At 47.8% G+C, this 19,104-nt stretch overlaps 2 protein-coding genes across 4 annotated transcripts in view; both read left to right on the top strand.

Moving 5' to 3' along the window:
• The window catches only part of atosa (atos homolog A), a 28,365-nt gene extending 18,848 nt beyond the window's left edge, over positions 1-9,517 (top strand). For 2 of the 3 annotated variants that reach the window (XM_071401075.1, XM_071401077.1), the window contains 8 exons: positions 17-2,096; positions 2,374-2,493; positions 2,804-2,892; positions 5,863-5,959; positions 6,080-6,238; positions 7,489-7,557; positions 8,170-8,414; positions 8,574-9,517. In XM_071401075.1, the coding sequence (XP_071257176.1) occupies positions 17-2,096; positions 2,374-2,493; positions 2,804-2,892; positions 5,863-5,959; positions 6,080-6,238; positions 7,489-7,557; positions 8,170-8,414; positions 8,574-8,727 (3,013 nt within the window). In that variant the 3' untranslated portion in view covers positions 8,728-9,517. The remainder of the gene's footprint in view (positions 1-16; positions 2,097-2,373; positions 2,494-2,803; positions 2,893-5,862; positions 5,960-6,079; positions 6,239-7,488; positions 7,558-8,169; positions 8,415-8,573) is intronic. The other variant, XM_071401076.1, reaches the window with a different exon arrangement.
• A 618-nt stretch (positions 9,518-10,135) lies between these two features.
• LOC139575783 (cAMP-regulated phosphoprotein 19-A-like) lies at positions 10,136-19,095 on the top strand. Its single transcript, XM_071401078.1, has 3 exons — positions 10,136-10,477; positions 15,909-16,031; positions 16,277-19,095. The coding sequence occupies exons 1-3, from the start codon at positions 10,418-10,420 to the stop codon at positions 16,454-16,456; spliced, it is 363 nt and encodes a 120-aa protein (XP_071257179.1). The 5' UTR covers positions 10,136-10,417; the 3' UTR covers positions 16,457-19,095.
• Positions 19,096-19,104: the final 9 nt, after the last annotated feature.

The following is a 19,104-nucleotide window of genomic DNA, read 5'->3' as shown; positions in this document are numbered from 1 at the left end:
TGTTTCTGTCCCACAGGATCAGTGCAGCAGATGAGGAGTGTGTCTGTCAGTTCTCCCAGCCCCCAGCGGAGCACCTGTTCCCTGTCCCTAACGTGTCCCAGAGTGTTGCCCTGAGGCTCAGGGTCCAGTCACTCCCTCGTCAGCCCACCTACCCCACCCTGGCCTGTAGCATACACACCGGCCTGACCCTGGCCCCACTCTACAGCAAGACCCCCAGCCTTAAGCCCAACCTCAGCCCTAACCTCTACAGCAAGACACCTAGCCTTAACCCAGGCCTGAACCCTAACCTCTACAGCAAGACACCTAGCCTGAACCCTAACCTCTACAGCAAGACACCTAGCCTTAACCCAGGCCTGAACCATAACCCGCCTCTGTACGAGAGGAGCCACAACTCTAAAGAGAGCCACAACAGAGCGTCTCTGCCTTTCTCTGGCCTCCCCTTCCCCAGTCCTCCCAGTCTCGCCCTGCCCAGTAAGAGAGGCCCGGACCCCACAGACAGCCATGGTCATTCTAGCCAGAATGGATCAGACCTCCCCCGGGTCAATAAGGGGCAGACATCATCCCCCTACCTCCTCCCCCTCTCCCCCCGGCCCTCCCCCCAACCCCACAGGAAGCTGTCCTCCACCGTGCCCCTCCCCCCCGGGGGAAAGACTGTCAGGTGGCTCTATGCCCTCACCTCAGACCCCTCCGATGACATCACACACACCACCGAGGATTATGGGAAGGCCGTCAACGGGGCCGAGAGCTCCAAGGGGCGTGGCTCCGAAGCCCTCCGGGCCTTTAAGACGTATTCTTTGGCAGAGCCCCCGCGGTGCCCCTCCCCCAGACCCTCCTCTGAGACTAATCCTCTGATTGGCTCGCTGCTCCAGGAGAGACAGGAAGTCATCGCCCGCATCGCTCAGCGCCTCAACTTCTGCGACCCGACCGCCCCCCATCTCCCCCCTGCCCTCTTCACCCCCGACACCCACACCAAGACCCCTGTCCGGGGCAGTTACCTTGACAACACCACGCTCAGCAAGACCAAAGAGCCAGAGGGAGCTCCGCCTACTGAGGACACCCCGCCCTCCCCTTTCGACACGCCTATTGGCGACGCAGCGGCTATTATCAGGGAGACGCTGTCTCCGAAACCTGTTGCCTGCCGCAGACTGAGACTCCCAGAGGACAGAGATGGAGAGACACTGAGAGACAGAGACAGAGTCAGGGAGACACTGAGAGACCTGGAGACACAGAGAGACAGAGAGGCATTGAGAGACCGACAGCGAGAGAGAGACAGTAGTCTCTTGTCCCATGCTGTTCAGGACATTACCAGACTGATTCAGGACAGACTGTCTGTCCCCTCTCTGTCCCCAACACACAGCCGCAGCAGCAGCCCGTTACACAAACCACATACACACAGCACACACACGCTGTGCACCGACACACACACCACACACAGAGGCGGCTACAGTCATAGCAGTGGCCACTGCAACGGCTACACACCCAGCCATGACACACACACTCTCTCACACACACCTGCTAGCACAGACAGAGCTGGTGCTCCTCCAGAGACAGACGGTCCAATCAGAGCCCAGAACGGCTGTTCAACACTTGAAGACCCTCAGGTCAGCCCCCGACTCCAAATCCTGTCCCGGTCTTCTCCTCTAGTCATCCCACGGCCTCTACCCCAGCCCCAGTCTCAGGCCTCTCCACTACTCAGCCCCAAGAGTCCCAGGGCCAAGACCTCAAAGAGTTTACACCCCACCCGCCCCCAAGAGGAGCCCAGACCCTCCTCACCTAAAGACAACATTCTGAGGACCATCCAGACCCTAACAGTGACCCAGACCACCACCCTGACCCAGACCACTGCACAGACCTTGACCACCAAGCTCACCCACACCCAGACCACTGCTCTCATCCAGAACCACATGAAACCTCTGACTCAGTCTCACAACCAGACCCAGACAGAGTCTCGAACTCCGCCCTCACGGACTCAGGGCAGCCCTCGAACCCAGCCCTCTAGTCTCCAGGATGAGAACCAGGCCCCCCCAGGTTCCAAGTCCTCCAGCCCCCCCAGTCCTGCTACCTCACCCCCTGGCACAGAGCCCAACACTGTCCTGGTGAGTGTCCCTATAGATGAGCACACCTGATTAGAAAATCACCACACACTGCAGTAAATGTTGAATATCATCCGTGTGGCTTGTTTTGTCCAACACAAAGACATTTCAATTAAATAGCCGGCCTATGTGAAAGAGCATATTACCGCTTTTGGAAAATGTTGATTAACAGTACAAAGAGATTTTGACAAAGGATCTTTGACATAGTGTATTTGGCATTTGTGTAAAATGGTTGTTGAAAATTGCTGTATTAAAGCCAGTGTGTGTTTTTTTCCCGTAGCGTTCTCCCTCGCCCCTGAGACCGTGTAACAGTTGGAGGAAACACAACCGTCACTCTCTGGACTCCACCCTCACCAAGGCCTTCCACCCCTGTACCGGCCTGCCCCTGCTCTCCAGCCCTGTAAGACACACACACACACACACTGTCAGTCAGGGTGTGGAGCCACATGACTCATATTCTCCTCAATAGTATGAATACTCTGACTAAACTCCTGTTGATGCTGACTAGGTTGTTCATAACAATGGAATCATTTTAAAGTTGTTTGTGTGTTTCATGTGGTGCTTGTTGTTGTTATTATTATTATATAATTGTGTGTGCTGTCATGCTATAGTGTTTAAATTGGGTGTTTTGTGTTATGTTGTCAATAAAGTTTTGTGTACAGTTGTGTGTGTTATGTTGTATTATTAAATGTGTGTGTTGTCTCTCTCAGGTTCCTCAGAGGAGAACTCAGACTGGTTACTTTGACCTGGACTCTTCTCTGACCAGCTGTAAAGGACTGCCCTGGACCGCAGGGAAGAGGTACTGATCTCTAACTCACACACACACACACACACACACACATCATACACACATTTAGACTGGGATATGTTCTGGGTAGCCTCAAACAACAACATTGACGTACGTATACGCTGACTCGGTGAGCGAGTTTATTAGCAAGTGCATCAGTGATGTTGTACCCACTGTGACTATTAAAACCTTCCCTAACCAGAAACCGTGGATTGATGGCAGCATTCGTGCAAAACTGAAAGCGCTAACCACCGCTTTTAATCAGGGCAAGGCGACTGGAAACATGACCGAATACAAACAGTGTAGCTATTCCCTCCGCAAGGCAATCAAACAAACAAGCAAAGTGTCAGTATAGAGACAAAGTAGAGTCGCAATTCAACGGCTCAAACACAAGACGTATGTGGCAGGGTCGACAGTCAATCACGGATTACAAAAAGAAGACCAGCCCCGTCGCGGACATCAACGTCTTGCGCCCAGACAAATTAAACAACTTATTTTCTCGCTTTGAGGACAATGCGGTGCCACTGACACGGCCCGCTACCAAAGTCTGTGGCCTCTCCTTCACCGTAGCCAATGTGAGTAAAACATTTAAACGTGTTAACCCTCGCAAGGCTGCCGGCCCAGACGGCATCCCTAGCCGCGTCCACCGAGCATGCACAGACCAGCTGGCTGGTGTGTTTACGGACATATTCAATCAATCCCTATCCCAGTCTGCTGTCACCACATGCTTCAAGATGGCCACCATTGTTCCTGTTTCCAAGAAAGCCAAGGTAACTGAATTAAATGACCATCACCATCACTTCTGTCATCATGAAGCGCTTTGAGAGACTAGTCAAGGATCACCCTACCTGATACCCTAGACCCACTCCAATTTGCTTACCGCCCCAATAGGCCCTCAGACGACGCAATCGCCATCACACTGCACACTGCCCTGTCCCATCTGGACAAGAGGAATACCTATGTAAGAATGCTGTTCATTGACTATAGCTCAGCATTCAACACCATAGTACCCTCCAAACTCGTCATTAAGCTCGAGACCTTTGGTCTCGACCCCGCCCTGTGCAACTGGGTCCTGGACTTTCTGACGGGACGCCCCCAGGGGTGAGGGTAGGAAACAACATCTCCACCCCGCTGATCCTCAACACTGGGGCCCCACGAGGGTGCGTTCTCATCCCTCTCCTGTACTCCCTGTTCACCCATGACTGCGTGGCAATGCACACCTCCAACTCAATCATCAAGTTTGCAGACGACACTACAGTGGTAGGCTTGATTACCAACAACAACGAGACGGCCTACAGGGAGGAGGTGAGGGAACAATAACCTCTCACTCAACGTCAACAAAACAAAGGAGATTATCGTGGACTTCAGGAAAGAGCAGAGGGAGCACCCCCCTATCCACATCGACGGGACAGCAGTGGAGAAGGTGGAAAGTTTCAAGTTCCTCGGCGTACACATCACGGACAAACTGAAATGGTTCAGCCACACAAGACAGCGTGGTGAAGAAGGTGCAACAACGCCTCTTCAACCTCAGGAGGTTGAAGAAATTTGGCTTGTCACCTAAAACATTCATAAACTTTTACAGATGCACAATCTGCATCCTGTCGGGCTGTATCACCACCTGGTATGGCAACTGCAGAGGGTAGTGCGGTCTGCACAACGCAGCACCGGGAGCAAACTACCTGCCCTCCAGGACACCTACAGCACCTGATGTCACAGGAAGGCCAAAAAGATCATCAAGGACATAAACCACCCGAGCCACTGCCTGTTCACCCCGCTATCATCCACAAGTCAGTACAGGTGCATTAAAGTTGGAACCGAGAGACTGAAAACAGATTCTATCGCAAGGCCATCAGACTGTTAAACAGCCATCACTAACATAGAGAGGCTGCTGTCAACATAGACTCAAATCTCTGGCCACTTTAATAAATGGATTTAATAAAGGTATCACTAGTTACTTTAAATAACGCCATTTTAATAATGTTTACATATCCTACATTACTCATCTCATATGTATATACTGTATTTTATACCATCTATTGCATCTTGCCTATGCCGCACGGCCATCGCTCATCCATATATTTATATGTACATATTCTTATTCATCCCTTTACATTTGTGTGTATAAGGTAGTCATTGTGAGTTTGTTAGATTACTTGTTAGATATTGCTGCACTGTCGGAACTAGAAGCACAAGCATTTCGCTACACTCGCATTAACATCTGCTAACCATGTGTATGTGACCAATAAAATCTGATTTGTTTTAGACTCATCATGTACACACCATAGATCCATGGTCAGATTTAGGTCCTTAATAACCTTGTCCTCAAACTCAATTGCTACCACTTAGAGGTTCAATAGAGAGCGAGCCGACTGGTAGGTGAGATTATGTTCTTACTAGACATCAGTGTTCAGTCAGTCCAGGCCTGTATTGTACTGTAGCCCTGTCCTGTCCTCTCACACTGCCACCTGCTGTTCTGGTGGCTGTATTGCGAGTACTGTTACTACTGGCCTGACACTGAGGCTCAACTTAAAATGGCAGCTGTACACAGCTCCTACAGTCAGAGGCCCTGCTCTGATCTGGCCGCTGGGTTACTGTGTGGATTAGGGATTAGAGGTCAGTTTGAGCTGGGGATGATGCTTCTACATACATAGCTGATTAAGGTTTGATAGTGTTTGAATATACAGTATTAGTCATGTTGAATCATAAATTCAGATTTAGACCGCATGACAGCAATCCATGCTTTGGTTTAGCTTCCCTGACACTGTTTCCAAATAGTAATATTTTAGCATTTGTGGCACAAATCCCATTCAAGTCATGGGAATGATATTAGCATATTTCGTGCATGTCCAAATCATCCGAGGGTTGCAGGGTCTGCAAGCCATCTCTAATTCTCATGATTCAACAAATGAATCAATCGACCAATGTGTGTGTGTGTGTGTGTGAACCCGTTTTTAACCCTCTACTGTGTGTTCTGTTGTGAAGAGTGTGTGTGAAGAGAGTGGAGGAGTCAGAGGAACCTCAGCCGCTGTTCAGTGCCAGCGCTCCACCTGCCAGCCTCAGTCTACTGGGCAACTTTGAGGTACCACACTCTCTCTCTCTCTCACACACACACACACACACACACACACACACACACACACACACACACGCCACATAAGTGTACATGCATTGTATGACCTAAAGCGTGTGTGTGTTACAGGAGTGTGTGTTGAACTACCGCCTGGAGCCGTTGGGGTCGGTGGAGGGTTTCACGGCCGAGGTGGGTGCTTCCGGAACCTTCTGCCCCAGTCACATGACCTTCCCCGTCGACGTCTCCTTCTACAGCGTCTCTGACGACAACGCACCCTCGCCATACATGGTGAGACACACCTACAGTACATACACAGACATATTATATATGTCCCCCCACACACTTTATATACACTGAACAAAAATCTAAATGGAACCATTTCAAAGATTTTACTGAGTTACAGTTCATATAAGGTAATCAGTCAATTGAAATAAATGAATTAGGCCCTACACTATGGATTTCACATGACTGAAAGAGCAGTCAGTATCTGGTGTGACCACCATTTGCCTCATGCAGCGCGGCACATCTTCTTCACATCGAGTTGATCAGGCTGTTGATTGTGGCCTGTGGAATGTTGTCCCACTCCTCTTCAATGGCTGTGCAAAGTTGCTGGATATTGGCGGGAACTGGAATACGCTTTTGTACACGTGGATCCAGAGCCTCCCAAACATGCTCATTTGATGACATGTCTGGTGAGTATGCAGGCCATGGAAGAACTGTGGCATTTTCAGCTTCCAGGAGTTGTGTACAGATCCTTGCGACATGGGGCCGTGCATTATCATGCTGAAACATGAAGTGATGGCTGCAGATGAATGGCACAACAATAGGTCTCAGGATCTCGTCATGATATCTCTGTGCATTCAAATTTGCTATCGATAAAATGCAATTGTGTTCGTTGTCGGTCGTTTATGCCTGTCCATACCATAAGCCCACCACCACCATGGGGCACTCTGTTCACAACGTTGACAGCAGCAAACCGCTCGCCTACACAACGCCATCCATACACATAGTCTGTGGTTTGTGAGGCCGGTTGGACTTACTGCCAAATTGTCTAAAATGACGTTGGAGGAGGCTTATGGTAGAGAAATGAATGTCTAATTCTCTGGCAGCAGCTCTGGTGGACATTCCTGCAGTCAGACATCTGTGGCATTGTGTTGTGTGACAAAACTGCCCATTTTAGAGTGGCCTTTTATTGTCCCCAGCACAAGGTGCACCTGTGTAATAATCATGCTTTTTAATCAGCTTCTTGATATGCCACACATGTCAGGTAAATGGATTATCGTGGAAAATGAGAAATGCTCACTAACAGGGATGTACACAAATTTGAGAGAAATTAGCTTTTTGTGTCAGGAAAATTTCTGAATTATTTTATTTCAGCTCATGAAACATGGGGTAAAACACTTTACATGTTGCGTTTTATATTTCTGTTATATATATATATACGCATACACACACACACACACACACACACACACACACACACTTACTGCTCACAGTGCAGATCAATATTAATAGTGTGTGTGTTGTTTTTGTTACAGGGAGTCATCAACCTGGAGACTCTGGGTAAACGGGGCTACCGCGTCCCTCCATCAGGAACCATTCAAGTGGTGAGGACAGATTTACACTCTGTGGATTATACACATTGAAGACTTTTATTTAAATGTGTGTGCATGTGTGTCACTGTTGCTGACGTAATAACTCCAGACAGAGAGAACAAAGGAAAGATGGGCCAGCTCCCGTTCCAGCAGAGAGTTAGGAGAGGGAGACCTTAAGTGGGGACAGAGAGAAATACATTACTGTAGTGTGTTAACCCCTTCTCTTTTCCTCTCTCCCGCCCACTTTCTCTCTCTCTCTCCTGCCCTCTCTCCCGCCCACTCTCTCTCTCTCTCTCTCTCTCTCTCTCTCTCTCGCTCTCTCCCGCCCACTTTCTCTCTCTCTCTCCTGCCCACTCTCCCGCCCACTCTCTCTCTCTCTCTCTCTCTCTCTCTCTCTCTCTCTCTCTCTCTCTCTCTCTCGCTCTCTCCCACCCACTTTCTCCCTCTCTCTCTCTCCTGCCCTCTCTCCCTCTCTCTCTCCTGCCCTCTCTCCCTCTCTCTCTCCTGCCCTCTCTCTCTCTCTCCTGCCCTCTCTCTCTCTCTCCTGCCCTCTCTCTCTCTCTCTCTCCTGCCCTCTCTCCCTCTCTCTCCTGCCCTCTCTCTCTCTCCCTCCTTCTCTCCCAGACCTTATTTAACCCCAATAAGACGGTGGTGAAGATGTTTGTGGTGGTGTATGACCTGAGAGCCATGCCTGCCGGCCACCAGACCTTCCTCCGTCAGAGGACCTTTTCTGTCCCCGTTCGACGGGACAGCACACACTTACACTCACACAAACACGGCAGCCCAGACAACACACACACACACGGCAGCAGCAGGAAAGCCCTCTCCCTCGACCAGGAACGCATCCTGCGCTACCTCATTCACCTGAGGTAAGAAAGACGCCTGGCTCAGCTGACCTGTCAATCACATCTCACCTGTCAATCAAATAAATGACCTGTTAGTCAAGACTGGACAGAAGACCAAACTGAACAGGAAAACATTGTACTGGCACTAATCTAGCTCTTTCTTCATTCCCCCCCCTCATCCAGGTTCCAGACCTCTAGGTCAGGTAAAGTGTACCTCCACAGGGATATCAGACTGCTGTTCAGTAGGAAGTCTATGGAGGTAGACAGTGGAGCGGCCTACGAACTCAAGTCCTACACAGAGTCCCCAGCTGACCCAGCCTTCTCCCCGCGCTGCTGACACACACACACACCTCTATCTGCTCTGACACACACACACACACACACACACACACACCTCTATCTGCACTGACACACACACACACCTCTATCTGCACTGATACACACACACACACACACACACACCTCTATCTGCACTGACACACACACTCTATCTGCACTGACGCACACACTCCTCTAACTGCACTGACGCATACACGCACACCCACAGAGCTGTCAGAGAGCTGGGCTCAGAGCGTTCTCGTGTGGAACAGTCCAGACAGGCTCCGTCCCAGATACCTAAGGCCTGGAGATTTTGCTGACCATGAACAACTCCTGGCCCTACAGAACCCTGCTGTTTTCTGTGATGCTCAAACACATCTTTATAAATGTATTAAAGACATGCTAAAACACACATCAAATACACGTTAGTGACCATGGACCACTGACTGACTAGAACAAGCAATCAAGCGACTGAGAAAATTACAAGACGACATTGAAAAAGCGCACTGTGTATTTCCACGACTGGAAATCAAAAGGAGTAATATTCTAATATTTTTTTGTACTGTTACAAAAACAAATCTCTGAAGTGTTGCAATAGAGAGTAACATGTAACTTTAGTGTTTACATAATTTTCTTTGTTTATCGTCAGTTATTTAATATTTAAATTAATATTTCAGTTACTGCTTATGTGACATCTATCATCCTCAGCATTAGGATCTAGTGCAAAACTCTGTAAATCATAATGTGTATTTTTGACATTAACTCAGATCTGAAAATATATCTATATCTTAAAGCAATCTTGAAAGCTGCATTGTGTCTGCGTGTCTTATTTTGAGTGTCTTGGACAACTGAGGTCCAGGTCATGTCGACTGATGTAAAACATATAATGTTCTTATACATATGATAAAGATGATATGAAAATGAGTCAGTATTTCTACAGTGGTATAAAATGACTGTTTAAGTCCTCATTGGTCATAGCAGGTTGGTCCTGGGGTCAGATGTACATGACAAGTGGCCTGTGGAGAAGACAAAGAATACACACTGGGGAGCTACATTCAAATCCTTGTCAATTAAATAACACTTTTCTTCTGTCTGTAAACCACTAATATATGAAACCTGACCCTTCTTTCTTAGTGTAGGCCTAGTGCTGCAGGCTTCAACTGCCAAGAGGTCATGGCACAGGTGGTGGTCACGCTCCATAACCACAGTCACTGGCTCAGCTCTGGCAGTTCCCCCACAATCACAGGCCTTCAATATAACATATGGATCATGGTCCATTAAAGGAAGAATGTGTATAATTTAGCTTATTTCGTGACATTGGACTTGATGACCAAAGCCTTCTGATGCAGTCCATTATCATTACAGCAAAAAACGACATTTACCATCATGCAATATACTAGGAAACACCACTTCAAATTTGATGTCAAAAACGTTTGTAGTGAATGTCGGTTGCATGAATTAAGTCGAGTAAAGTTGACGCTCAATAAAAGGCTCTACTTTTGTCTTGCTCAAATATCAAGCGACAGTTTTTAGAGGAAGATGGATGAGCGCGCCTCTGCTAAAGAATGACGTCAGATCGGGCAGACATATTTGTGCGGGCTAATAGTTAACGGTCGGACGGATTCGTAGGGGGAGAGGAAGCCAGGGCAAGGATTTAGTTCAGATTGTGTTTACTTCTCGACTTTGCCAGGGATCGCGGTTGCACAGAAATGTCGGAGGAAATTGAGGGGACAAAGACGACGGAGGAGACGGTGGTGAATGACCAGAATGTACGTTTATTTATCTTAAACACAACCACTTGCTAACCAACGACAGTCAAGCTGCACTGCAATGGACACTATCATATGATATGGCAGGTTTTTAGCTAACGTTAGCTACTGTAACGTCGTTAGCGTTAATCCTTTCTAACTAGTTGTCGTGATTATCAACAACAATATCAGTTTGCTTAATAAATGCCAGATGGTATCTAATCAAGCTGTTTTACATAACTATTTGCAGTCGTAGCTACCAGGGCTTTTCGATATTAAGCTAACGTTAACTAAGGTCGGATTTCATCTAGCTAACGCGGTAGCTAGCTTCGACAGTTAACGTTAGCTGCCCACAATGCTAACGTTAACTAATCAAGTCATGATTATTTGTTAAGTACAAGCAGAACAAATACCCCAATTATTGATTTTCCTGAAGTAATAACCAACGTTAGTTAATTGACTTGCTTGTTGGATAATGACCTAACAAGTTAACGTTAAATATGTCGGTTTGTGTCTATTTTAGCCAGCTCGCTAACAAACCACTATCATTGGCACATTAGCCAGCTAGTTTTAACCACATTAACCAACAAGTGATCTAACTAGCTACCTATCACCATCAAAGCCATCTAACGTTAGCGAAGTGATGTTGCGTTCAGTGGCTTGACTACTGTTGTCGACTCTAAAGGCAGTCTGGCTGTCTGTCAAGTGACTCGCCCCTCGCTGTACTGAAGGCCAGTATTTGTTTTGTCCTTAGCTAGGTAGCTAGCTAAACTCAGCAAAAAAAGAAACGTCCTCTCACTGTCAACTGCGTTTATTTTCAGCAAACTTAACATGTGTAAATATTTGTATGAACATAAGATTCAACAACTGAGACATAAAAGGAACAAGTTCCACAGACATGTGACTAACATAAATTGAATAATGTGTCCCTGAACAAAGGGGGAGTCAAAATCAAAAGTAACAGTCAGTATCTGGTGTGGCCACCAGCTGCATTAAGTACTGCAGTGCATCTCCTCCTCATGGACTGCACCAGATTTGCCAGTTCTTGCTGTGAGATACCCCACTCTTCCACCAAGGCACCTGCAAGTTCCCGGACATTTCTGGGGGGGAATGGCCCTAGCCCTCACCCTCCGATCCAACAGGTCCCAGACTTGCTCAATGGGATTGAGATCTGGGCTCTTCGCTGGACATGGTAGAACACTGACATTCATGTCTTGAAGGAAACCACGCACAGAACGAGCAGTATGGCTGGTGGCATTGTCATGCTGGAGGGTCATGTCAGGATGAGCCTGCAGGAAAGGTACCACATGAGGGAGGAGGATGTCTTCCCTGTAACGCACAGCGTTGAGATTGCCTGCAATGACAACAAGCTCAGTCCGATGATGCTGTGACACACCGCCCCAGACCATGACGGACCCTCTACCTCCAAATCGCTCCAGAGTACAGGCCTCAGTGTAACGCTCATTCCTTCGATGATAAACCCAAATCCGACCATCACCCTTGCTGAGACAAAACCGCGACTCGTCAGTGAAGAGCACTTTTTGCCAGTCCTGTCTGGTCCAGCGACGGTGGGTTTGTGCCCATAAGCGATGTTGTTGACGGTGATGTCTGGTGAGGACCTGCTATACAACAGGCCTACAAGCCCTCAGTCCAGCCTCTCTCAGCCTATTGCGGACAGTCTGAACACTGATGGAGGGATTGTGCGTTCCTGGTGTAACTCAGGCAGTTGTTGTTGCCATCCTATACCTGTCCCGCAGGTGTGGTGATCGGATGTACCGATCCTGTGCAGGTGTTGTTACACGTGGTCTGCCACTGTGAGGACGATCAGCTGTCCGTCCTGTCTCCCAGTAGCGCTGTCTTAGGCGTCTCATAGTATGGACATTGCAATTTATTGCCCTGGCCACATCTGCAGTCCTCATGCCTCCTTGCAGCATGCCTAAGGTACATTCACGCAGATGAGCAAGGACCCTGGGCATCTTTCTTTTGTTGTTTTTCAGAGTCAGTAGAAAGGCCTCTTTAGTGTCCTAAGTTTTCATAACTGTGACCTTAATTGCCTACCGTCTGTAAGCTGTTAGTGTCTTAACGACCGTTCCACAGCTCCATGTTCATTAATTGTTTATGGTTCATTGAACAAGCATGGGAAACAGTGTTTAAACCATTTATAATGAAGATCTGTGAAGTTATTTGGATTTTTACAAATTATCTTTGAAAGACAGGGTCCTGAAAAAGGGACGTTTCTTTTTTTGCAGAGTTTGTTGATTAGATGACAACCTGCCGTCTCTGTGACAATATCTGTGAGAAAACATTAGGAACACCTTACAAATATTGAGTCGCACCCCCTTTTGCCCTCAGAACAGCCTCAATTCGCCGGGGTATGGACTACAAGGTGTCGAAAGCATTCCACAGGGATGCTGGCCCATGTTCACTCCAATGCTTCCCTCCCACAGTTGTCAAGTTGGCTGGATGTCCTTTGGGTGGTGGACCATTCTTAATAGGGCAAACTGTTGAGCGTGAAAAACCAGCAGCGTTGCAGTTCTTAGCACAATTTAACCAGGCGCTCTAGACTAGAGCGTCCATAGGGTCTGTGCAGCAGGCTGAAAGCTTGACTTCCCTACCAGTAGTAACAGTCCTGCTCCCTCCGCATGTGTTGTGCATGTGGGTGGTCCATGAGTTTGCATGTGTTGTCCATGTGGGTGGTCCATGAGTTTGCATGTGTTGTCCATGTGGGTGGTTCATGAGTTTGCATGTGGGTGGTCCATGAGTTTGCATGTGTTGTCCATGTGGGTGGCATATGTGTTGTGCAGGTGTTTTCAGTGTCACGAACCGGCTCAAAGCCCGTAACAAAAAGGGAGACAACGTGGAGATAAGGAGTAACAAAATATATTTATTAAATAAAGTAACCTAAATGCAATTAACAATGGTGTGTGTAATCAGTAGTGTAAGTGAGTGTTTTGGCATGCATGAATGTGATAATGCAGTGTGTTGAAAGGTGCTAAAGCAAACAACCAAAAAGTCACAAAAAACCACAACAAAATCTATCAAGGTGTCTGCATGGAGAGAGTCTCCTCCATGAATGGGGAAGTGGTGCATTTATCCTATGACAGTGGGCCCAGGTGTTTCCCATGTAGCTGACGACCCTCCCAACTCCGCCCACCGGCATCCTAATAAGGAAACAAGAACAAAGAGAGAATACGGCAGACAGAGTGGGAGGGTCGTCACATTCCCCCCCATAAAACCGGGGACCAACAAGGACCCCGGAACAACATACCGGCCCCTGCGTCCCCAAATTGACACAGCCTCTGCGTCCCAAATTGACACAGCCTCTGCGTCCCAAATTGACACAGCCTCTGCGTCCCAAATTGACACAGCCTCTGCGTCCCAAATTGACACAGCCTCTGCGTCCCAAATTGACACAGCCTCTGCGTCCCAAATTGACACAGCCTCTGCGTCCCAAATTGACACAGCCTCTGCGTCCCAAATTGACACAGCCTCTGCGTCCCAAATTGACACAGCCTCTGCGTCCCAAATTGACACAGCCTCTGCGTCCCAAATTGATGAGGGGTTACGTGTTCACACTTCCAATTTGCCCCAGCCAACCTCCTCCTCAGACCTCAGCAACCTTTGCGCACAGGAAGCAACATTTAAGAGGAAAGAAGACTCCCCAGACCTCAGCAACCTTAGTGCATAGGAAGCAACATTTAAGAGGAAAGAAGACTCCCCACACCTCAGCAACCTCAGTGCATAGGAAGCAACATTTAAGAGGAAAGAAGACTCCCCAGACCTCAGCAACCTCAGTGCATAGGAAGCAACTTTTAAGAGGAAAGAAGACTCCCCAGACCTCAGCAACCTTAGTGCATAGGAAGCAACATTTAAGAGGAAAGAAGACTCCCCAGACCTCAGCAACCTCAGTGCATAGGAAGCAACTTTTAAGAGGAAAGAAGAACACAGGACCAGGAGGGAATAGACAGGAAAGACAGAACCTGACAATACAAACATTCAGGAACAGGGCGCACGAGACCACATCAACTACAAACTCCAACGAAAATAACATCAAGGTCCTTAATTCAACAACTCCCAACGATTCATAGTCACTTCCCAACGATTCACAGTCACTTCCCAACGTAACAGAATAACTAATTTCAATCATAATGTTCAACGATCTTCAACATCAGTACATAATTTTAACAGATCCTGATGTTAAGCAAATGAACTCGTCCACATAAGACGCCATAGTCATTAGTAAATAATCTCGCTCAACCCCTCTGCTGAGCACATCAGACCACAACCAGAGAAATGACAATCACCCTGAGCACCACAGAAGAGAGATGATACGGAGCTTCCCCAAAACCTACAATAACTCAACCCTAGTCTTCATGCGGATTTGCGGTGGGTATTTACGCACTGTAGCCCGCTGGCAAGGAAATAAACCCCCCAGCACGCTGGTAGATTCCACCAAGCCACGGATGTGCCCCCGAGACAACTGCTCAGTCCACAGACACCACACAAAAATAACAAACATTAACCATGCCCAACATATTCCAAAAATGAAACACGTCGCTAAGCCTATCAGGGGTAAAAGGCTATAGCTCCGGGTAGCAAGTTCCACTACCCTACCCAAATCTCCCACCGAGGTACACAGCCGATTACTCACCTCCTCAGACCGATGTCCCAACAGAAGGTAGAACAAGAGTTTCCAGGCTGGGCAGGGCCTGGAAACTAACCATTATACTCTCTCCAACGCAGCACACAAACCAAACAACAAAGGCAACCAATACTGGGCCTATCAAACTCAAACAACATATGCAAACCAAGCACGTACCTCCACGTTCTCCCAAACCAATACGTTCAAAAATCCCGGATGAGCCCCCACTTGTCACGAACCGGCTCAAAGCCCGTAACAAAAAGGGAGACAACGTGGAGATAAGGAGTAACAAAATATATTTATTAAATAAAGTAACCTAAATGCAATTAACAATGGTGTGTGTAATCAGTAGTGTAAGTGAGTGTTTTGGCATGCATGAATGTGATAATGCAGTGTGTTGAAAGGTGCTAAAGCAAACAACCAAAAAGTCACAAAAAACCACAACAAAATCTATCAAGGTGTCTGCATGGAGAGAGTCTCCTCCATGAATGGGGAAGTGGTGCATTTATCCTATGACAGTGGGCCCAGGTGTTTCCCATGTAGCTGACGACCCTCCCAACTCCGCCCACCGGCATCCTAATAAGGAAACAAGAACAAAGAGAGAATACGGCAGACAGAGTGGGAGGGTCGTCACATCAGGAGCTGATGTGACAGACCACAGTGTGCTTGCTTAGCATAGCTTTGGGTACGCTGTCCGTACAACGGCTCAAACCCTGGGCACAATGCCTCGCAAACACGTGACCGCCCGCTTGACAATGCCTTTAGCCAGCTGCGCCACAGAAAAGCTTTCAATTGTTGTTTGTGTTTCAGGAGATGGACGACAAGGTGATCAGTCCAGAGAAGGTTGAGGAGGCCAAGTTGAAGGCTCGCTACCCAAACCTGGGGCACAAACCTGGAGGCTCCGACCTGCTACGCAAACGCCTGACCAAGGGGGTGAGTCCACAGCCCTACCTACTGCCCTACCTACAGCCCTACCTACAGCCCTAACCTACAGCCCTACCTACAGCCCTACCTACAGCCCTACCTACTGCCCTACCTACAGCCCTACCTACTGCCCTACCTACTCTCCTAACCTATCCCCACAAGCCCACAGTTGTCTCTCTCTCAGCATCAATTAGACTATGTATTATTTTTTTTAAGTTGCAGCTTGTTTTAAGTTTAACATTCTCTCTCTGCAGCAAAAGTATTTTGACTCTGGGGACTACAACATGGCCAAGGCCAAGGTGAAGAACAAGCAGCTTCCTGCAGCCACGTCAGAGAAGAGCGGAGGAGGAGAGATCACAGGAGACCATATCCCTACACCTCAGGACCTGCCACAGAGGAAACCTTCCCTGGTGGCCAGCAAACTGGCCGGCTGATACACACACTGTCCTGTCTCTAACCCTGTCAATACTCCTAACAATCACCCTACTACACCTGTTCCTGTCTCACTACCTCCCCCCATCTACTTCTGCCCCAGAGAGACCCTTCCCTGGTGGCCAGCAAACTGGCACACACCCCTAACTGCCTGTCCCTGGTTCTGTCCCTCATCCTCTTCACCCAGTCCTCTCTGCTTCCCCTCACCTTCCACTCTGTTATGGCTCCTTCTTCTTCCTGCTCTTCCTCTCCTCTCTGTTTATTTTCTATTCTCATGTAAAAATACACTGAAAGCAAGGATGAGGATGTGTAGAAGGGAGAGAGAGGGAGGACTGAGATGATTCCACTACAGGAGGAGACTTTAAAGATGACCAGAACTCTGTGTCCCAGATGACACCCTATCCTATAGATGACACCCTATATAGCCCTGTGGGCCCTGGTCAAAAGTACAGTGTACAAAAAAAACATTAGGAACACCATTCCTAATATTGAGTTGCACCCCCTTTTGCCCTCAGAACAGCCTCAATTCATTGGGGCATGGACTCTACTGTCGAAAGCGTTCCACAGGGATGCTGGCTCATGTTGACTCCAATGCTTCTCACAGTTGTCAAGTAGGCTGGATATCTTTTGGGTGGTGGACCATTATTGCGACACACAGGAAACTGTTGAACGTGACAAATCCAGCAGTGTTGCAGTTCTTGACGCACTCAAACTGGCACCTACTACCATATCCCGATCAAAGGCACCTAAATCTGTCACCCTCTGAATGGCACACATACACAATCTGTCTCAAGGCTTCACAATCCTTCTATAACCTGTCTCCTCCCCTTCATCTACACTGATTGAATTGGATTTAACAAGTGACATCAATAAGGGATCATAGCTTTCACCTGATCAGGCTATCATGGAAAGAGCAGGTGTTCATAATGTTTTTTACACTCAGTGTATTTAGGGAATAGAGTGTCATTTTGGATGCACACCTGGAGAGTGTGTAACATAGAAGGGAGGAGGGCCCAGACTGGAGCCACAGAGATTCTGAAATGGCACACTATTCCCTATGCAGTACACTACTATCAACCAGAGCCCTATGTGGCTGCCCTATGAGCATCTGGCCCAAAACGGTTACACTACATAGGGCATAGTGATCCATTTGGGACAGGCAGACGGTCTCTGGTCTAGAGGGTTGAATGTCGTCTCCAGTCCTGTTAGCTGATTGTGTAAATATTTCTAGTTGTGTTGGAGAGGAGTGAGGCTGAAATCAGCCTTTTAGAATGTTTTAACGTAGAATATTATGATTTACCAAACACGTTGTTGGTGTTATGTTGTCGTCTAAATTATGCTGTAATGTGCTTGAGTGATTGAATATAACCTTGATAATGACTGACCAGAACTTCTCACTGCTGTTGTTCTGTTTAAAGGCTACATTTTTGTCCCAAATGACAACCTATTCATTACATAGTGCACCACTTTTGAACAGGGTCCAAGGGGCTCTGGTGGTGGGAAGTAGTGCATTATATAGGGAATCTCCAATCATACCCTTCTTTCTGTGTAGTGCACTACATTACACCCACTGCCACATAGGGCTCTAGTCAAAAGTAGTGCACTATTGGCGAGTTTCCAATGAGGATTTACCTCAGTGTTTTACCAAAATACTCAGACTTTTCTGTTTCCGTCTACCCGTGTCGGCACTCGTGTCTCACTGGGCCATGGCTCCAGTGGACCTGTTCTGACTTGGAGCCAAGCCCAGGCCCTGGGTACTTATCAACCTCATTTCCATAATAATGGCTAACTATGAACTTTAACACCTTCTCACAAAGCTACTGTCTTGAATGATGTAGAGGTTGTTGATTCTGCCTGCCCCAAGTCTTTATCATCAACCTCCTGATAACACTAGAGCTTACATTAAAACACTGATGACCCACTAGTGTGAGTAAGTCTCAATGGAAAAGCACCAACATGTATGGCCCCATAAAACCTCCTGACCAGGAAAAACTCTGGACCCTATTTGTAACCTCTGGTTTCAGACCAAAGGGAGGGGTGAATGTCACAGGTTGTTGGTGGACCCTTTAATTGGGGAGGATGTGCTCGTGGTAAGGGCTGGAGTGGAATGGTATCAAACACATGGTTTTCATGTGTTTGATGCCATTCCATCTACTCTGTTCCATCCATTATGAGCCGTCCTCTCCTTAGCAGCCTCCACTGGTGAATGTAGATGTAACAGCTGGATGATGTGACGGGGGTTCTAAAGACATCTTCATTTAGCTCCAAATTCTTTGGCCTCTCACACCCTCATTCATCTCTCACACACAGACACACTCCTCTACACCCCAACTCTCTCACATACACACACTCACTCCCACTCTCCTTCTTTCTCTCTCACACACACACACTCTCCCTCATACACACCTACCCCCTTTGGCCAGCATATCTTTACAGATCTCAATCACACCCTATTCCCTATATAGTGCTCTACTGTATATATGCACAGGCCAGTCCACTAGTGGGGGTGTGGTCATCAAGGGTCTGAAGCTGAAGGACTGAATAGTTAAGGTGTGTGTGTATATGACTGCCCCCATCCACAACCCCCCCCCTGTCACTTTGTGCCATTTTGTTTTGTAAATAAAATAGTTTTGCACAAATGGCTGTTGGG

This window comes from Salvelinus alpinus, chromosome 5 (genome assembly GCF_045679555.1).
Source record: "Salvelinus alpinus chromosome 5, SLU_Salpinus.1, whole genome shotgun sequence".
Classification (NCBI taxonomy): Eukaryota; Metazoa; Chordata; class Actinopteri; order Salmoniformes; family Salmonidae; genus Salvelinus; species Salvelinus alpinus.
This window is presented reverse-complemented; position numbering and strand designations above follow the sequence as displayed.